This window comes from Enoplosus armatus, chromosome 2, assembly GCF_043641665.1.
Source record: "Enoplosus armatus isolate fEnoArm2 chromosome 2, fEnoArm2.hap1, whole genome shotgun sequence".
In the NCBI taxonomy this organism is placed as follows: domain Eukaryota; kingdom Metazoa; phylum Chordata; class Actinopteri; order Centrarchiformes; family Enoplosidae; genus Enoplosus; species Enoplosus armatus.
In genome coordinates this window covers 24,415,417-24,436,757 of record NC_092181.1, presented here as the reverse complement: position 1 = coordinate 24,436,757, position 21,341 = coordinate 24,415,417, and the positions used below count along the sequence as shown (strand labels likewise).

Below are 21,341 nucleotides of genomic sequence, written 5' to 3'. Positions count from 1 at the left end.
ATGAGATGGAGCATTAAATACCCAGGTGAGGTACTCACAAAGAAAAGTGCCAGAAGGCTTGAAGGTACGCTGAAATAACAATGTCAAAACAAAGCAGAGGGATGGAAAATAGGAGATGGAGCTGTGTTTGACAGATGGTGTAGTGAAAAGATGCCGACTGGCGATGAGAGGTGGTGGTGGTACAAAGACCTTGAGGTCTTTGTACCACCACCGAGATGAGACGAGATGAGACGTGAGTCATGAACAAAAACAGAAAACGCTGCTGCACATGATGAAGACAATCAAGGAAAATTGCTTTGGATAAAGACTTTTGAGGGAGAAACAATTCAAGATGGACCGATCAACAGTGCAATTACAGAACATAGATATATAGATATGGAGCATGTGTAAGGATGCTTGTCTGGAGAGCTTGCAGCGATGCGTTGCAGTGAGAATGAGGACCATTTGTAATCTGTTTCTGTAGTCACGAGGAAGGCTGACACGCTGTGAGCGTCTGTGCTGCAGGAGATGAGTTGAGAAAGATTATGAAAAGAATGAACATTTGCAGTAAAAATGAATATTTGAGTCGGCGTGTTTGTGTCTGTGTGTGACAGGGAGTGTGGTGGGTCACACAAGGATTTCCATAATTTCTGCCTGCCTCAGAGAGAGGTAATTAAGGCATATCTATAATTCAACAGCAGAGGAAGCAGATTGTTGGGTAGGGGAGAGGAAGACCCCATGTGACTCTGCTAACAAGCTGTGACAGAGATCAACAGAGAGACGGAGCAGAGAAGAAGAAAAATATCCACTGACTGGATGACTCACTCACTCACTCACTGACTGGCAGACTGATTACCTAATTGACTGAGTGGTTGATGATTCACTCACTCACTCACTCACTAACTCAGGCACTCATTGATTGATTGATCTTGTAAGTGATCAATGGCTACAGGCAGCCAAATCAGGTTAGAACTGTGGAGGGTGAATTTATCATCTTCAAGGTATTTTTTATGCATTTGCCAATTTTGCTGTTTATTCTTAAAAAGTGCAGCTGAGGTTGATGTGAATGTCACTTTTTTTCTAGGCATTTGGTTGCAAACAAAAGTGTTGGGAAAATAAAAGTTTGACTTGATGATGGCGCTAAAGTTAAGAGATCAACAAAGTTATGTGTGTGTGTCTCATTCCAACAGTTATTGAGACATTTCACTAAGAAAATGTCCACCTCATGGTGGCGCTGGAGGAAAAGTCAAGGGCTCACCAAAATCAGTAAGATTCATCTTCTGTGGAAATTAGCTTCTCATACACAAGGTAGGAGGTGGTGGTGGTGGTGGTGTGTCAATAAGGGCCCAAACCTTTTATTTAGCTGATCCAGGTGAATCGGATGCAGGAGAGAAGAAGGTAACTAAACACTGAAAGTCAGGCTGGATCCTTTGATGAGTGAAGAGTCTCCCAATGTTTTTAGAATATCTCCTGCAATGTAATTTATCTCAAGGTCAGAATCACATGTCCACAAGCAATCTGTCAAAGCACCTGATCAGAAAACACACCCACACTGAACAGATGGGAACATCGTCCCACAACGACAAAGATCTGTTTTCAACCAGCAGTGAAACAAGTAACTCGAGGAGAAATGAAGAGAAGGTTTATGAATTTTATAAAACTTAAAATTATGTAATGAGTAAGTTTCCTTTTAGAGTAATGAGTGCAGACATTTTTAAGTGAGTGATAAGTACAGAAATGGAGTTATTTCCACAGCACTGGTTTTAGAATTGTTTATCAGCAACAGCAGCAGTGATGGTGGTGTGTTTCATACAAGTAGCTTCAGTAATAAAAAATACTTTAATCATATTTCTTTGGTCATGAAACAGAGACCATGTACCTTGAGGAAAAGACAGGAAGTGACAAGACAAATAATATTATGAAATGTTGGCAGTGGGAGGTTACACGTCAGATCACAGTTCAGCTGAGCCGAACGCCAAGAAACGTTGTGTGTGGGCAGATCAGCAGTCACGAATCAACACGGTCTTTGTTAAAACTATGAGTAATCTATTATGTCTACACCAAAGATCAGACTTTCTGCGGTGTCTCTGCTGAACACTCGCCTCTCCATCTCCATTTCAACACACACACACACACACACACACACACGTCAAAGGCAAATTCGTCTGACAGCAAAGATGCAGCTAATCTAATCTGACTCCAACTAAATGAGATTAGGCTACATGCCTGTGTGTGTGTGTGTGTTGGGGTCATGAAGGCTTATAGTATGCCTGCAGTTGCTTAGTTGAGGTGTAATCCAGATGAGCTGACAGGTGTAAAGAGATCTGTCACAATAAACTGAGCTCACACCCAACACACACACACACACACACACACACACACACAGACATGTATCCCAACACACACCAATTCCATATTTCTTTGATGTCATTTTTTAAGGTGCGAGTCGGGGAATGTTGTCATAGCCATTTTATTTTTTATTTTCATTTTTTATCCATCTATTTCACAATATCATAGAAGATCCATGAAGATGCAAATAAGGACAAGCGCAACACTGTCACAGCCTTCAACGACCAAAAGCAAGAGAGAGAGAGACAGAGAGAGAGAGAGAGAGACAGAGACAGAGAGAGAGACAGAGAGAGGGAGAAGAAATAGACCACAAAGAAGAAAACATAAAAACATTTCACTATTATTTCGGGCTTGAGAGCCCAGGCAGGCACTTTACAACCGGGTGTCAAATTGTATGTGGCGCTGATGTCTTGAGGTAATAAGTGAACAGAAGCACTGACTGTATTTTAACGACAGTTCACTTTACTGCACAGTGTTACATGTTTACGTGTTTAGTTGGCCACACACCAGCACAGTGGGTGCCTTGTTCTACTCGAATCAATTAAGATTAACTTCCAAACTTTCTTGTCATAATAAGATGAAAATCAATCAATCAACATTATCTGAGAAACATGATTATCTCACAGTCTCTTGAATGAAAACCAACGGACCAAACTGATCTAAGATTCTGGACCTAACATTACAGTAATATGTATTTGCCCACTATACCGTAGCTAACTAATACATGGTATGCTGGCTCGTGGTTAGAAATCATGCAGTAGCCGCGATTGTTTGATTTAACCATCCGTACTTTGGCCTTCATCTGGCAGCGAGACATACTTTATATATATTATCATCAGTGAGTTTGAAACATTGTGCATTACTGAGATGCCTCACTTTGTAATGTTTTCTGAGATAGCAGCTGGTGCTCCTCAGATGGAAAATGTGGCTTCTTTGAGGTGCTCTAATCAGGAAAGCATACATCATACGTCATTTCTTTTCTCAGGATAAATGTAGCGTTGTAGCATCTTAATTCTGCTTTTAGGTCCCATTCATGTCATATGGAAGTTACCCCAATTTCTATTAAATAAAATTTACATTAACAGCCAGAACTATAACTAGAGTTTCCAAATGATTTAAAAGGTTGAATAATAACTAACTTTGCCGTAAATCAAATCAAAGTAACATGGATGGCTTATCATTCAAGGTAACTGTCAATAATCTTAATTTAATGCTATTTTTATCATGATCGCTATTTTTACCACCACATAATCAACTCTGCCTTTATTCAGAGTGCAAAATGACTCTCCTTTTGATAAACAAGCTTACTAACCAAGGAAATCTTTCCTTTTACTACCTTCAGTCCCACATGATATAAACATTGCATTAGGGCTTTGGAGATAAAGAAAATTTAAGTTATTAGAGGCAGTTTTGGCCAGATAGATTTTTATAACAGGGAATGTCTTGAAAGAAAAAAGGCATCAGGTTTGGAGATTGCAACAGACATGCAACGGTTTATGTACTTATTTATTTTTGCTCATATAAGCTTGGTAGTTCTGTAATTTACTAAAAACGACTTTTTTGTACGGATCCTCTATACAGAGTCAGATGTTAAGTACAAAATGGCCACCGTACATTTAATCCAATTCATACACCTCCCTCCCTGTCGAGTATTCTGTGAGGATCGGATTTACCAAAGAGACATCTGTGAGCTTCAGAGTGTGGGGTATTTTGGGGACACCAACACTGTAATTTACACATTTTGAGTTTGTTTTTTAGTGAAAGGAAATGTGACTATGCTCATGCGAATACACTTCAATTCCATCTGTTTTACATTCAAGAATACAACACAAATTTACCAAACTCACTCAGGTTTGTCACAATTTCTGTGTCTTAATGGTGCTTAGATAGATATCTAGTGTTTATTTCAGAGGTCAATTGAGAGCTCTGCTTTGTGTAAGTTGCAGAACAAAAATGCTGCAACTGAACTTTGCAGGACTGTGAGATGTGTGTGAGAGGCTACAGCAGGGGGAGCAGACTGGCACAGAGCAACATTACCAGAGATACATTACACAATATACATTTATAAGACCACTGTTTTACCAAATGATGGTATGCCATGTAGAAAACGTAAAGTACAAAGACAATACTCAACGGGATCATATACAGTCAAAAATGAAAATTTTGTTTCCCATTGAGTGTTGAAATCAATATAATCATGATAACACCACAGAGTTCAGTTTTAGCATTAAACACAACCAACTGGACACGAGATGAGGACAGACGGAGCTTTGTGTCACTTTGTTGTAAAATTAAGGAACCCATATATATGGCATCATTAAAGGTTCCTTCCATAACTGTATTCAAATCCTTCTGTCTGTTATTAACAGATTAATACCTAAAACAGAGGGTGGTACACTTAACCAGAGCCAATAATTGATCTATTATGGAATGCTTCCATAAGAGTCCTGTTCATGCCAGAAGTTGATCCACCCATGCAGCCTTCACTAAGGCGATTCTGTGACTAAACTCACTGTATCTCACTGCAGAAGTTAACACATGAGCGTGGACACCAACACTAAAAACGAAACAGATACACCGCCCTTAGCGGCTTAATAGCTCCATCACATATTTCAGTCCACCAGCAAGCTTCCCATCCCCAACAAATATACTGTAAACCCCAATGTGATACATCGTTACACACCTCCGAAATCGTCTCCTAAATCTACCTATCAAATACAGCCATCCTTGGCTGACCTCTCCCAGTCCCCATTTCACTGTTTGGGGCTGGAGGGGTTGGATCTCTGGGAAGCATGGCACGGATCCAAGGACTCCTTGGTGGCACCGCCGTAGACATCTACGTCATGGTCGGTCCAGGGGGCGATGTTGCCCAGTGCTGAGGAGTTGCAGTCGGCCAGGGCGGCCACCTCTGCTGGCTTCAACACCCGATCCCACAGGTTGAACTGGGAGAGCTCTCCGACCAGGGCCTGGGAGGCATCAAAACGCCCGCCCAATGTGTCCTTGGGTAGAAGAGTTGGAAAAAAGGGTTGAATATCAGAATACTAGCATGGATAGCCGAGAGACCAACTTTGCTGGTATCATTTTCAAAGGGCATCTTTTAGCTGTTTAACTGTTCGTGAGAGAATTTTTCATGTTTTAGGAATTTGGGAACTTTACTTGAGTTTCGACTGGAAAAACTAGGTTTTAAATAGAGTTCCTGGTCCTGCTCCCCCAAACGTCCCTGCTTGAGGGCTGCTACAGCTTGTATACAGGATTCATTCACACAGTTAGCAAGCCCCTGATGTTGCTGGTATCAAATATTAGGATTTGGAGTGTTTCAAGGGTTTGAAGTCAAGTCAAGTCAATGTCATTTATACAGCCCAATCTCACAAGTGTGTGTTTCAAGTGTTTATTGATGTTTAAACAAAATTATGCTATTGACTTCCCACCTTCTCCAAAAAAAGAGCGAGATAAATATCACAAAGAACAAGGGGAGAACTATGTTTTGTTGTCTCGTGTGAAACAGAGTGTCTCAAAAAAAGCAGTTGGTTTTGATGTGTTATTGGTCTATTCGACTAATCTTCACAGTTCTTCAGACGGAATGGAAATGTGAAGAAATGTCTTTTCCTGGAGCTCTTGTAGCAGGCTAAAGCTCTATCCATACGCAGAAATATTGTGTTTTGATGATTCCCCCTAAACAAGATTAAAAATGTTTATCCCCCTTCAGAGCACCCTCGTGAGAGGTATGTCCAGGGATTTTACCCATAAAATCTCATCAACAGCAATTCATCTTTCATCCTCAACAGAGATTAATAAAGTACTTGCTCTCTCTCTCTCTCTCCCTCTCTCTCTAAAAAATATCCATTAAATGAAGTATTCTTGCATCATTGCAGCATCTCGCAGAATTAACTCCCAGCTCTCTGCTTTTCATCCTTTTTTCAAGGGCGATGGGGTGCAGAATGGTAAATGGTAAATGGACTGGGGTTATATAGCACTTTTCTACCTTAACGGACCAAACACTTGCCTCTCACTCACATACACACTCGCATCCACGCAAGGCACTGGCCTGCCCATCGGGAGCAACTTGGGTTTCAGTGTCTTGCTCAAGGACACTTTGACATGTGAACAGGAGGAGCTGGGGATGAGGGATAATGTAAGATTTCATAATGGTTATGTAATGTGGGTGTCTCGCTAATGAAGGAGAAAGGCAGCCCAGTGGGAGGATATAAACACTGTTTGATCTGTTCGTGTGTGCAAAAGCTAATGGTGCTCCTTAAAATAGCTCCTCCACCCAACCATCTACCTATCTATCTGTTCATCCTTCCATCCATCATTCATCCATTCATTAGTTTGCTCATCCATCCACCCATCCATTTGTCCATTAATCTGTTCATCCACTAATCCCTCCATCCATCCATCCATTCACCCATCCATCTGTCCAACATCCATCTGTCCATCCGCCGCCCCAGCCATTCATCCATCTATGTGTCCATCCATGTATTCGTCCATCATCCATCCATCCTTTAATCTGTTCATCCATCCATCTGTCCAGCGTCCATCCATCCACCTATATGTCTGTCCATCCTTTAATCTGTTCATCCATCCATCTGTCCAAAGTCCCTCCATTCATCAGTTTATTCATCCATCCATCCATATAACTCACCTGCTCCTGTCCCAATATGAGAACTCCTCCGGGTTTGATGGGATGCCAGGCAGCCAGTCCCTCTCCCCTCCCCTTCATCTTTCCCCCCTGGTAGGCTTTCCACACCCCGTCCCTCAGGGTCCAGCTAACACAAATGTGCTGCCACTCATCCTGCGGTAGGGACAGAGGCAGCTGCGCCACCTACAGGTCAGGAAATACAGCGGCCATGGTCACAAAGTGAGTGAGTGAGTAAGCCCACTGAGCTACGACACATCAAGCTTGTGATTGGACATTGGACAAGTGTGGGCAGTAATCACAGCAGAATGTGCACACACTGGTGGTTTACGTCAGAAAAACTACACTCAGTGGACAGTCCCAACCTTCCTTACCCCCCACTCCTCTGCCATGGGAACTATAAGCGTAAGGACTATAAAAAGGTAAGCATTAATGCACTATATAAAACAACAGCTGCAAAAAGCTTCCCTCTGTGCCATCTCTCCTCAATAACGTATGTTTGCTGTGGGCCACAGCACTCCAAATGTGAAAAAATAAACTGAGAACATGGGCTTATCTTGCACTCAGCACCACTCAAGGTTTTTATTTTGGATGACAAAGATTTAATTATAGATCCAAAGTAATATTGTCATTTACTATTGTATTTATGCTGTGATTAATAACTGCCCTTAACATTTAGTTTCTTTGTGTTTTTTTTGTTTTGTTTCTTTCTTTCTTTTTGTGGTTTTAAAAATGCAATGTGTTGTTCAAGGACACCATCTGTTTTTAACCCATGACTCATTAAATGGATGATAAGGCTTAGAGGGGGATCGACCCACGTGCACACCACAGACTATAGTGCATCCAGAGAACCAACCCCGAACCTAATATAAACTCCGATACACATCATATTGACTGAAACAATAGTTGGATGCTGTGACATTTCCAATTTTTTGTTTGTTCAGTAACATGGCATGAAAAAATACGGACATGTTTTCATCGCTCATCAATGAATTACAACGAGTCACCAATTAGATTGCGCTGTTCTGTGGAACAGAATAATGAGCTAATGATTTCCTTGGCGGACTATTTTGCTTGACTAATTATAAGGAAACCTACAGGGTAGAAAATATTAATTCTTCCTGCCATAAGAAGCCATTAAAATAACATGACATAATAAAAATGAAAAATGCCAGTTAGTTTCCTACAAGTGCACAAAATGCATCTTTTAACCACTTGAGGTGGGATCCAAACGCCAAAGTATGAGAAACGATGTGAAAAAACACTCCCATCTACCTTGTCATTTATGAGCAGCTCCACCGGGTTGTGGACTCCCTGTAGCAGAACCAGCTCGTTAGGCTGCCCCGGGACTGAGTAGGAGAAGGGGGTCCCGATGCCCCCTTCTTTGGCCTTCAGCCAGACACAGGCAGTGAAGGCATACATCTCAGTTATCTCTTTTCTCACCAGGCCGTACATGTAGTTGGTTCGCATGGGGAAGGAGAGGACGAAGCCGTCAGGGAACGACGGCTCTGTCAGCGCTTTGGAGACACAGATGAAGGAGATAAAGAGAAACAGTCAGACAGAGAGAGAAAATGGGGAAGGAGGATGATGCGTTAATGGCCAATTTATACAAAGACGCTACTTCTCTTCTCACTTGTCCCAGTCAGTTTGTGCACGCACACACACACACACACACACACATACACAGTGCCTGGCAAGAGCTCAAACTTTACAGTTAATGATCAGCCTCTCTAACTCGAGGCCACCCTGCAGCTCTTAACGCAGAGAAGATGTACAGGCAGTCGGAGAATAACAGAGCTAAAAAGAGAATCGAGAAGTGCTTTTTCTTTCCTTTTTAACCTACCACTTTGCACCTCATGAACTCTCAATCTCTCCTCTAGACTTCCATTTCTCCTGTTACCAGACATCTCTCTCCTTTTTCCAGCCTCTTTCCACTCTCTGCATCACTGCTAGAGAAAAACCAAGCTCCCACTTACCTGTTCGTGGTAGAGGAAATTTCACCAACATACAGCAAATGATACTCTTCAAAACCAGTCTGACATTCCCAAACTACATAATAAAATAAGGATCCTTAATATACAGTGCATCCGGAAAGTATTCACAGCGCTTCACTTTTTCCACATTTTGTTATGTTGCAGCCTTATACCAAAATGGATTAAATTCATTTTTTTCCTCAAAATTCTACACACAACACCCCATAATGACAACGTGAAAAAAGTTTATTTGAGATTTTTGCAAATTTATTAAAAATAAAAAACCTGAGAAATCACATGTACATAAGTATTCACAGCCTTTGCTCAATACTTTGTTGATGCACCTTTGGCAGCAATTACAGCCTCAAGTCTTTTTGAATATGATGCCACAAGCTTGGCACACCTATCTTTGGGCAGTTTCACCCATTCCTCTTTGCAGCACCTCTCAAGCTCCATCAGGTTGGATGGGAAGCGTCGGTGCACAGCCATTTTCAGATCTCTCCAGAGATGTTCAATCGGATTCAAGTCTGGGCTCTGGCTGGGCCACTCAAGGACATTCACAGAGTTGTCCTGAAGCCACTCCTTTGATATCTTGGCTGTGTGCTTAGGGTCGTTGTCCTGCTGAAAGATAAACCGTCACCCCAGTCTGAGGTCAAGAGCGCTCTGGTTGTCCTTCTGGAAGGTTCTCCTCTCTCCACAGAGGAACTCTGGAGCTCTGACAGAGTGACCATCGGGTTCTTGGTCACCTCCCTGACTAAGGCCCTTCTCCCCCGATTACTCAGTTTAGATGGCCGGCCAGCTCTAGGAAGAGTCCTGGTGGTTCCGAACTTCTTCCACTTACGGATGATGGAGGCCACTGTGCTCATTGGGACCTTCAAAGCAGCAGAAATTTTTCTGTAACCTTCCCCAGATTTGTGCCTCGAGACAATCCTGTCTCGGAGGTCTACAGACAATTCCTTTGACTTCATGCTTGGTTTGTGCTCTGACATGCACTGTCAACTGTGGGACCTTATATAGACAGGTGTGTGCCTTTCCAAATCATGTCCAATCAACTGAATTTACCACAGGTGGACTCCAATTAAGCTGCAGAAACATCTCAAGGATGATCAGTGGAAACAGGATGCACCTGAGCTCAATTTTGAGCTTCATGGCAAAGGCTGTGAATACTTATGTACATGTGATTTCTTAGTTTTTTATTTTTAATAAATTTGCAAAAATTTCAAAAAAACTTTTTTCACATTGTCATTATGGGGTGTTGTGTGTAGAATTTTGAGGAAAAAAATTAATTTAATCCATTTTGGAATAAGGGTGTAACATAACAAAATGTGGAAAAAGTGAAGCGCCGTGAATACTTTCCGGATGCACTGTAAATTCCTATGATTACAAAGATTTACAGCTAAACGCAGCCAATGATTGAAGGCAATTTCTTTTACATCTCACTTTTATTTTGTTGTATTATTTTTGTTTTCTAGCCCTCTTTGACATTTCACAACCTCCAGCACTCATTAATCATCTTATTCTAATCTACAGATTATTCTCTACCGCTGTGATGACCCATTTCACCCACAGCGCTCATTAAAGTTTAATTTTAGCCTTCTCTTGCGATGCTCTCATGCTGGTCAACTTGTTTACCTCCCCGTGTGCATCAGTTCATCCATACATCCCTTCCTTCATTTATTTAGCCACTACCCCATGTCTTTACCCTCCTCCTCCTCTTCCTCCTCTGCCTCCCCCAGACTCACTGTGTTCCAGCTCAGTGACACGGTGGTTGACGGTGTCGATGCCCTGGTTGATCTTCTCATGTTGGCCCTGCGTCTCCTTCCTCATGGCCTGACGCTCCTTCTCCAACATCTTTATCTTCCTCTCCAGCTCCCCCTCCAGGTCCTCCACCCTCCAGGTGCCTTTTCCACGCCCGGAGGAGCCCTTAGATGGGGGCTTGGGGGCAGGGGGGGCAGGACGGCGACCCCCTGGGGGAGCCGCTGCAGGAGGGGAGGAAGCACTGTCTGTGGGCGGAGTGGGAGCCTTGCCGGCGTTACCAGCTGGGCTGCTGCCGCCACTGTTGCTGTTGCTGCTGCTTGGAGCCACGGGTGTGTCGGTGAGGTTCAAGGCAGCAGGGCCTATCTCAGCCTGCAAGAGAGGGTGAGAGAAAAAAAGTAGGTGTATGATTAAAAACTCACACAGCAAGATGGACAGAGAGATCATAAAAGATGAGGAGAGAAACAACTAATCTGTTCATAAGAGATGTATAGCAGAAGCAGCCAGGACAGAAAATCAGTTTTTAGTTGTTGTTATAATCGTGGAGGTAGTGGTGGTAGTCGTAGCAGTAGAATTAGTATGCATAGAAGGGTTTTTGTAGTAATGGTAGCAGATAAAGCAGATAACAGCAGTTTTTTTGCGACGTCAGTGGTGTGGCTCTTGGCATGTCAGTGTCAGTCTGACGGTCTGTTGGTCGGTCCACCACTTTGGTCCACACTGAAACTTCTCAACAACTGTTGGATGGATTACCATAAAGTTTTATACAGACATTCAAGGTCCCCAGAGGATGAATCCTGCCAACTTTGGTGATCCCTGACTCTTCCTCCAGCGCCTTTTTAGTGAAATATCTCAACAGCTAATGCCATGAAATGTAATGCACATATTCATGTTGCCCTCAGGATGAAGTGTAATAATTTTGGTGATCCCGTGACTTTTCATCTAGCGCCATCAACAGGCTCAAAATGTCTTTACTGCTAGTCAGCATGCTAAACTAGCATGGTGAACATGGTAAAGATTATATCTGCTAACGCCGTCATTGTGAGCATGTTAGCAGGCTGATGTTAGCATTTACCTCAAAGCATTTTGTTTTTTACTCGTAGTAGCTCTTGGTGTAGTTTTGTAGTTGTAGTTCTAGTAGTATTGAAGGCAGTATTCACACTTAAGTAGGATGAGCAATCATAAATTCTTTTTGATGATTTTTTTAAATCTAATTATAGTTTTTTTTTATATATCTTTCCCTTTTATTACTTGATATGCATTTCTATTGTTTTAATTTCCTGATTGCTTTGTGTATTGATTTATGTTGTATCTAAATCAGATGTGTGCTCATTTAATGTCATTATACACTCTGAGGTTCCCTCTTCCCTTTTTTTCCCTAATGAGGGTCTAAAGATCCAACGTTTGGCTTTTTAATTAAACGCTTTCAAGAATAAATGAAGAGCAACAGTCCACCTAAACACACAGACATCTTGGGCTCTGTCTTCCTCGGTGTGTGTTAATCAATGATTATATTGATCAATTTGATTTATTCTTTTAAAGACTGGGACGAAAGACGTAGTAGAAGTATGTTATGATTGTGATTGTCCTTATTGACTATTGGAGGGTGGAGCTGTGGTCAATACAATCATTGATAGGTGACGTCCACACAGAAGAAGGCAGAGCCTGAAACATCTGTGTTCAAGTGGACTGTTGCTATTGATGTAATGAAGGATCTTTGTTTCTCGCTGGTTGAGGACTTAAAGAAACGTAACACAGATGAGTAGAGCCCATTCCTGTTTTCTTTGTCGGAGCATCAATGGAGGTGTTGTGTCGAAGATAGTAGTAGACCAGCAGTGGCAGTATTAGTATTCGTGGCAGAAGTTGAAATAAGAAGGTGTTGGCGAAGCAGCAGTAAAGAGAGAGATGCTGCTGTTAGTGGATGAGACGGCTGCGAGGGCGATATATAATATCAAGAGAGTTGCTGAGGCAGGACTGGATCTGGACGACCAGGATATAAATTCACATTGACGGAGACAACCTTGTAACTGACTGTGCTTAGAGAGGGCTGGCAGTGATGCAGCAGTGTGTGTGTGTGTGTGTGTGTGTGTGTGTGTGTGGCTATAAGCCTGCCTATGTCTCAATCTTAGCACACACACCCTCCCCACGCCCTCTTTCCTGTCCAGCCAGCTTCATCTTTTATTTATGTCTCTATCCTGCTGTCGGATGCGGAGGTAGAGGGTAGATGCGGTTGACACTAGGGGGTGGAGGGGGGGGGGGGGGGGGGGGGGCAAGCAGGTGGAAAGATTTCCCATGGGTCCATGCTGAGAGCGCACAACACATGAGAAGCGCCTGTGTCACGAGCCACTTGTCAGAGGAGAGGTGAGGTGAAGATAAAAGAGGGAGGGAAGGATAAAGAGGGGGAGGGAGGGTGTTGTGTCAACGATCAGGGCACCTAAGATGAAGAAGATAGAGCCACTGCTCAGGCCTGTAAACCATCTCACTGCCATTATTTCTGCATGCAGCCAGTGTGATGGGTTGGGCACTTTTCAAATCTGCATCTTTTAATCTAATAAACAGGATATTCTGAGATGATTAATTCTCCACGTTTACCAGAGAGGTCTTAAACTGCACTTCACAGTGGATACCAACCTAACTTTGGGACAATTGGCTGTTTAATGGACCAGACACAGGCCAAATTTAGTCACTGGGCAACAGTGACTCACCTGGCTAATTCAGGGTTTGGGTGTCAGTCCAAATCTCCTGCTGTCAAACAAAACTAAAACAGGAGGGAAAACAGCAAGAACAACACGTTTTGCCAAAGTTTGTCTAATGCTCGGTATCTTTCCAGTTACCTCGAGTTTCTCAATGCGGTCCTTCAGGTCCATGATGGCCCTGGCGAGCTCCTCCACGGCCCGCGCCGTCTGCAGCTGCGCCGCGGCGGAAGAGCTCACATCATCCCCGGCCATGACGCGGCGGTTGCCGCTCCAGACCCCGATGCTCCGCTCCGGGACGCTCCGCTCGTCCTCCAGGCCGCTCTCACACTCACTCAGCTTCCCCGTCAGCTCCCGGATGGTCCGATGGTCCATGAGTATCTGGTCGTTCTGCTGTAGGACCGTCTGCCGGAGCTCCTCCGCGGTGGTCCGGAGATAAGTCCAGTCTTCATCCCCGGCTCCGTACAGCGGGTCGTCCGCTTGCTGCTGCCGCTGCTGCTGCCGTTCCCGCCGCTGCCTCAGATCTTTGGTCTTGCATTCTCCGACCGGTACAGGTGTGCAGATCAACCGGCTGAAGCTGAACTGTTTCGCGGACCCTCCGCCTGTCTCCTCCCCGAGGTTGAGCTCGTTCAGAGTGGGAACCTCCAGGCCGATGCCGCCCAGCCCGTTCCCTCCACCGTAGGACTCTGAGCCGTGCAGAGCGCCCAGCGGCCCGGCATGGGCCACCGATCCGGGCTCCAGGGGCTGGAGCAGCGTCTCCGAGGTCAGGGTGCCGTTGTCGCTGGGAGGCGCGGCGCGTTTCCGGGGATAAACACTGGCGATGATGCAGATGGCCGCGCCGAGGAAGGCCAGGGTGCCCGCTCCCACAAGCACCACCACGAACTTCATTATGACTGTGGAGATCGACGCAAAAGATTACGGCTCAGAGGAAAAAGGCTGACATGCACACAACTGGAAACAGAACAATGTCTTCTTTTCGGAGGCTGTAACAGGCGGCAGAGAGCAGCATCAGTCCGTACAGCAGCGTGTAGGAAGACCGCATCACCCGAACAAAATCACGATCTAGACAGCCGATTAACTCAACTCACTCTGACATCTCAGATTAACTGCCGGGGCTGTAGTTTGCTGTAAAAATGTGGCACTTACGCACAGACGATGTTTGCCAGAGGCGCTGCAGTTCTCCCTCTTGTCGCCCTCTGTGTGTAATATGCTACTGATGGCACCGCGCTGTCTGGACCGGAGATGCTCCCTCTCCGTGTCGGTGTTGCTAAGCTGCTCGTCCTCCGTGCGTTACCATGGGGACCGTGGGGAGAGGAGGAGCGAGGCTGTGGGCATGCGTCAGTCAGAGCAGAGGTGAACCTCCAGCAGCAGCGTGGACTAACAAGGCGGTGATGGATCAATGTGTGCTGTGCTGTGTGTGCGTGTGTGTGTGCGTGTGTGTGTGTGTGTGTGTGTGTGCGTGCGTGTGTGTGTGTGTGTGTGTGTGTGTATAAGGGAGAAAAAGAGAGAACAGAAAAGGTCAGTGAAGACAGTGAAGCATAGCAAGGGACAGTTTATGTTCGATTGCGGCATGGCATGTATTCATATTCATTCTTATTTTGTAATACAAATACAGGACATTTGGTTTGGAGAGACATTTTCAATGATGCAAACATTTAGAAAGAAATTAAAACTGGAGCTGAAGAACAGCATACCATGTCCAACTAATGTAAAGTGCACACATCTGCAATGACACAATTCAACATAGGCCACTTAAAATAATCTTACCTTGTCGTGCGTACAATATGTGCAGCCTGCATGTATTCAAAGATGTGACAATAATAAAAAAGAGGTCATGCAGCCAGTTTCCAGTGAGAGGTAGAGGGAGGAAGATGAGATACTGTAGGGAGAATAAGAAGGACAAAGACTGCTTGCTGGGACATTAAAACACTGTTTTCGACAGTATTAGTAGGAGGAAGAGCACATTTTCCTCAAGAGGCAGTGCTAAATAAGCTGCGACACAGTGGTCGTCTGTGGCCATGTTCAACAAACAAACATCCTCACTCAAAAGCCTTTCTTCACAGGGCGGATAAACCCCTTTTTCAGAAAGTTGGCTCTTGATATTGGTCCAAATTAAACATAGACATGCAACACAGGAAGGATCTTCTCTCAGCAGGGTGGTCCATTACTGCCAATCAGGGAAGCAAATCTGATAATTAGCACAACATAAAAAGAAAAATCCACCGACACATAACCTTAGATATGCATCTGTGATATTTAATACATTTCAGGAGTTTCCTTTGTGATGAAATGCTAAAATTCACTTTGTTGGCGAACACGCTTTCCCTCAACCCGCCTTCACTTTGTATTTTCCAGAATACTTTTCATTAAACTTTGAGTGACTTATATGTTTATGTCTGCCTCCTTTATGCAAAGCGTCCTTGGGTCTCCTGAAAGGCGCTATAGAAATGCAAGTTATTATTATTATTATTATTATTACAACAATGGAGCACAGTCTCTGTGACTTAAGGAGTCGACAGCCATGCTAGCGGCTCTGTAATACTTAGGCACAGCATGCTAATATGCTCACAATAACAATGCTAACATGCTAATGTTAGGGGCAATGTTGCTAATATGCTCACAATAACAATGCTAACATGCTAATGTTAAGGGCAATGTTTACCATGTTCACCATTTGTGTGTTAGCATGCTAATATTTTGCTAATTAGCACTAAACACAAAGTACAGCTGACAAATCATAATTTTGATCTGGTGGCTGTGCTGCATGAAAAGTCTGAGGGTCACCAAAGTTATTACAATTCAGCCTGAGGGGGGCGTGAATGTCTGTAATAAATGTCACGGTAATCCATCCAGTAGTTGATGAGATATGTCAGTCTGGGCCAAAGTCATGGACCAACCAGCTGACAATGCCATCCTTTGAGCTACACCGCCTGCATGGCTAAAAAAGTCAACATAAAGCAAACCTTGTCTTGTGACTGCATTGGATTTTATTCTATTGAGGCAACTGCGTGGTGCAGAAATCGGTGTCTCTGCCTCTTCTCTGATTCATTTCTCACACAAGATTGCTAAATTTCCGTGCAAGTTCACAGGGAAGCTGTCGCTCTTTGATTCTGAAGGACTGATGTTTTAGAAAGCTGAGTTTTTATCCTGACATAACCTCATGTTGTGAAACGAGGTTTGGTATTTCAGTATGACACATCTAAACAAACTGCACATGGGTAGGCTCTTTAGAGTGAAAAGGCTGCAATGTTTACAAAAGTGCAAAGAAAAAGTCTTCTTTCTTTCTTAGCTCTTACTTTATGTCTCCTGCAAGGTCTGCAACGAGATTGCTCTACTTGTAATTTGGTGAACAAGGAAATGAGGTTATGGACCACATTGTTCACATTTGAACAGAAATAGTGAGGCAGATTACTCCCCATAAAACCATGAGCTGTTGCTTTCACACTTTGGTTTTTGTATGGATTCAACAAACAAGATATAATGCGTTAATTAGTGGGCAGATTTTGTTATAGAGCCAGACTGACTTGTTCTCCCCTGTTTCCTGTCTACTGCCAGTGATAGCATCATATTTATAGTGCATCCGGGAAGTATTGACACCGCTTCACTTTTTCCACATTTTGTTATGTTACAGCCTTATTCCAAAATGGATTCAATTCTTTTTTTTCTCTCAAAATTCTACACACAATAGCCCATAATGACAAAGTGAAAAATGTTTTTTAGACAATTTTGCACATTTATTAGAAATAAAATCGAGCTCAGGTCAAGATGACAAAGGAGTGGCTTCGGGACAAGTCTCTGAATGTCCTTGAGTGTCCCAGCCAGAGCCCGGACTTGAACCCGATTGAACATCTCTGGAAAGACCTGAAAATAGCTGTGCACCGACGCTCCCCATCCAACCTCATTGAGCTTGAGAGGATGTACAAAGAAGAATGGGAGAAACTCCCCAAATCCAGGTGTGCCAAGCTTGTAGCATCATACCCAAGAAGACTGGAGGCTGTAATCGCTGCCAAAGGTGCTTCAACAAAGTATTGAATAAAGGGTGTGAATACTTATGTGCATGCGATATTTGAGTGTTTTATTTTTAATACATTTGCAAAATTGTCTAAAAAAACATTTTTCACTTTGTCATTATGGCGTATTGTGTGTAGAATTATGAGGAAAAAAATAATAATTTAATCCATTTTGGAATAACCACAAAATGTGGAAAAGGTGAAGCGGTGTGAATACTTTCCGGATGCACTGTACAAACATGAGAGTGGTATCGATCTTCTCATCTAACTCTCAGCAAGAAAGCGAGTAAATGTATTTCCCAAAATGTCAAACTATTCTTCTAAATTGTTAAGATGTGAATGTAAAAGCGGAATACACCTCTGGATTGCAACAGTTTAAGATATCCACAAAAAATGTGGTTTTCGTCCTCAAGTCAAATGCTTAAGGAGCAAATAACACATGAAAGTATTCAGATTGTGTGGCATGAAATGAAGCTTAAATATCCACCACAGTCAGAGTCCAGTCAGGCTTCCCCACAGAGACCAGTAGCCTAGATTGTGGATTAATCTCCAGATGTGGCTCATACACACACAGAGATGTGGGCCACTCGGTTCAAACCATGATGACTATTTTAGTTCCATCTGGCTCATAAACTCATAAGATATCCTGCCAGGGAGGGAAGAGACAAGAGAAAAAGGGGGATCAAAGAAAACAGTTCCTGTCTCTCCTCTGTTTACATCCATTACAACAATCTGAACAGAAGGAAAATAAAATAAAACACTGCCTGTGGAAAACGAGAAAGCTGTAGATGCAGGCTATTTATTCATCACAGCATTAAAACACTCAGAGATGGATGCCCAGGGATGATGACCTTAAAATCACCCCAGCCTTCGAAATCCCCCTGAACACACAGACAGAGGCTGTTCTGCTCCGCTGCCACGAAAGCGCCAAAGTGGCTCAACAGCGCCTCTCTGTGGGCTATTTGGGAACTACAACAGGAATATTACTGTTAGTAGGAGAAATATAAAAAGTACACCTATAGTGAGTCAGTTTTTAGTTTTCTTTTACATAAGTGCCTTTTAGTACTCATGTCTTGCTCATATTCATTCAGGCTTTAAAGCTGCACTAATCAATATTTTTATATCAACAAGGGCTCAAATGACTGTGTGTAATGTGAAAGGTGTCGCTCTTAGTAATGAGCACACAGAGAATTGTCACCTGACTCCCTCAGCTAAAGGGAGTATTTTAGCCTCTTTTCTTTTTTTGGTTCACTTTCAACCCTCTCATCAACCTCGTTTCCAACCACAACAGCAGCTTTTCTCTGCAAAAAAAAAAGCCCTAATAAGCGTCCTGTACACCACCTGCTCAGCACCAAACATCAGACAGACACAGTCAGCGACTACCTGGTGAACATAGCTAAAGAGACATGACTCCAAATGAATGCTAATGTTGCTCTGTCTTTTCAGTGTGTAAACAGGCAATTTGCTGTAACAACTTTATAGGGTGATGATATGTCAGTGTTATGTTTCCAGGTTGTTGTTGTTGTTGTTGTTGTTGTTGTTCTGCCCCCAAGTGGCCAAAAAAATAAATTCATGCAGCTTCAAGGTTGATTCAAGTTATTTAAATTAGACTATTTTACATGCAAAGCACCTCAGCGACCAAAAATTCACCCTGGCTTTCTTTTTTCTTTTTTTCCACTGAGCTTATTTTTCTGCCCATTATTAGTCATTAGGAGACATGGCAATGGTTACAGATGACATACTAAACCAGGATAATTCTCTCTTCTTGCTGCAGTACTGTTGAACTGTGTATGCTTCTCTGTCCGTGAACTTGTTTGTGATACAAATTAATTCAGTATCCTTCACTTTTGCTGCTGAGATTAACATAACCAGGACATCTCGCGTACAGCTCAGTTCATTTAAACTGCAGGCAACCCCTCAATCCTACATCCATCTACACAGAGGTGCAAAAATATGAGACGACGGCTGAAAAAGTACAATAATGCAATCTGCTTTTTAAACAGCTTTTAATTAAAAGCCTTGTACAAGAAACACACAGAAAGCAACAATAGTAACAGGTAACATGACACTGAATACATAATCTGTACAATAAGGGTTTGCAAAACATGCTTCAGAAGTTCAGATACATTACAATGTCATCATTATCCTCCACCTCCTCATCATTACCATCAATACAATGTACATAATTCATATTAGCATTAAACCAGACAAAACTGCAGTCTTGACACATTAAAATCAGGCAGTGTGCCTTCTGATCAAACCCATATTGGACTATTAAAAAATGGCGTTCAAATAAACAGCATCACATTAACATTATTATGCATATTTCAAAAAAAGTATTAAAGTACAGTACAAAGGGGAAAAAAAGGCTTAAAAAGCACAATTTTCAATTCATTAAGCATCTTTATCGATACATTTAAACAAGGATCCTTCCTTTTTTTTCCAATTAGTGCCAAATAAATCGAGCACTTAAAATTACATCACTTATAAATGTAAAACAATTCAAAAAGGGGGGAAAAAAGGCTTAAAAAAAGTCAAATAATAAAATCAACAGCCCTATTTGGTTGAAAGATAGGCCACTAAGTTGAATTGTGCTACCCCATGTGAGAAAGAAAAAAGAAGAAAAACATTGCTATCAACTGTTGGACACATCGCCTATCAGCCTAATACCTTACAAATCTACCAACTGCAAGAGTCACTTCTATCCACCACTTAAAGATATTAAAGATATAGTAGATGAAAAAATCTATTCCAAGTCACGATAAATCCACTGGAGAAGAAAATAATCCTTCATCTGTTCCTGGAAAATATAGAGGACTCAAGTCTGTTTCACTTTGTCAAATAAGGATTTAAGTAAAGTTCTGTCCTTTTTAGTACCTCAATTTGAATTTGAGCTAGAGACCTTTTCATTAAGAGTAACTTTTTTTTTTCTTCATATAATGGATGAGTCATTTTGGAATAAATCCTTCCATGTGTAACCTATGAGAGTATTGAAACAGAGTATTGACAACAACTAGAACCATCCAGTACATGACAGGAGAGGAGGCGACATCTTCCTCGTCTGTGTTGACGAAGACATGAACACTGCGCTTGCAACTTTGGAACATGAGACATCAGAAGCTGATCAAGGTTATTAATGTTTGCAATATTGTCATCTTCATCGTTACCACCAAAGTCATGGCAGGTAAGGAAGTTTTTTTTTTTTTTTTTTAGCATGTAACAGTTGAGAAAGACGAGGTAAACGTCGCCTGGAGTGCAGATGGGGTTGAACGGAGCAGCTATAAGGCAACACATGCGGAAGATTTTTAAATATTGTAACATACAGGTAACACCAGAGTAGGTGGAGCAAAGGAGGAGGAGCCAAGGTCTGGGAAGGTCTAGAAAGAGCAGGCCACTTTCTGACTGTAACATGATGCCACTGAAAGACAGCACACCTGATGTGTTCGGAGAAAACAACTGTGCCAACATCCTTTGCTCTCTGGTCAAAAAACACAACAGGTCCTTAGTCGTAGGTTTTTGCATTGGTAAAAGCAGCAAGGAAGGAAACTAAAGAGTTGGTCGACCGGGACAGTAGAAATTTAGCTGATCTGTCTGATCGAGTGTAACCTAGTGAAGAGGCTGAGTGCAGAGTAGACACATTTATCAGCCACAGCCAAAAGAGAATTTGTCTGAGCTTGCTTCTTACTCCTCATGGTTCCTCTGCATGTGATTAAGAGCACACCTTTGTTTAACCACCAGTAAGGTCAAAGGTCAGAGTCTAAAGCCAGGACACGGTGCTTTGCTCACAGAGACCACAGCAGAAAAAATGAGGGCCAAAACAGGAGACATTGGAACACAATGCAAAGTGCTAGTTAAAGTGTAACTGAGTTTCCTTTGAATTACAAAAAAAAAAACCCACATTTTGTTTCAGGGTGGGCCATGATTGGCTAGTGGCAAACCTGCAACGTGC

The 21,341-nt window shown here is 42.7% G+C and overlaps 1 protein-coding gene across 1 annotated transcript; it reads right to left on the bottom strand.

Annotated features, from left to right (window-relative positions):
* Window positions 1-5,081: 5,081 nt before the first annotated feature.
* On the bottom strand, window positions 5,082-14,270 carry nptxrb (neuronal pentraxin receptor b). Its single transcript, XM_070921228.1, has 5 exons — window positions 13,524-14,270; window positions 10,680-11,064; window positions 8,240-8,481; window positions 6,971-7,150; window positions 5,082-5,327 (listed from the first exon to the last, which is right to left on the bottom strand). Exons 1-5 carry the CDS (start codon window positions 14,268-14,270, stop codon window positions 5,082-5,084), a joined length of 1,800 nt encoding a protein of 599 aa, XP_070777329.1.
* Window positions 14,271-21,341: the final 7,071 nt, after the last annotated feature.

Coding starts and splice junctions, on each gene's coding strand:
- nptxrb (XM_070921228.1), bottom strand. CDS start 14,270: ATGAAGTTCGTGGTGGTGCTTGTGGGAGCGGGCACCCTGGCCTTCCTC. Junction 11,065..13,523: donor ACCGCATTGAGAAACTCGAG/GTAACTGGAAAG, acceptor CCTCTCTTGCAG/GCTGAGATAGGCCCTGCTGC. Junction 7,151..8,239: donor AGCTGCTCATAAATGACAAG/GTAGATGGGAGT, acceptor CCTGACCTGTAG/GTGGCGCAGCTGCCTCTGTC.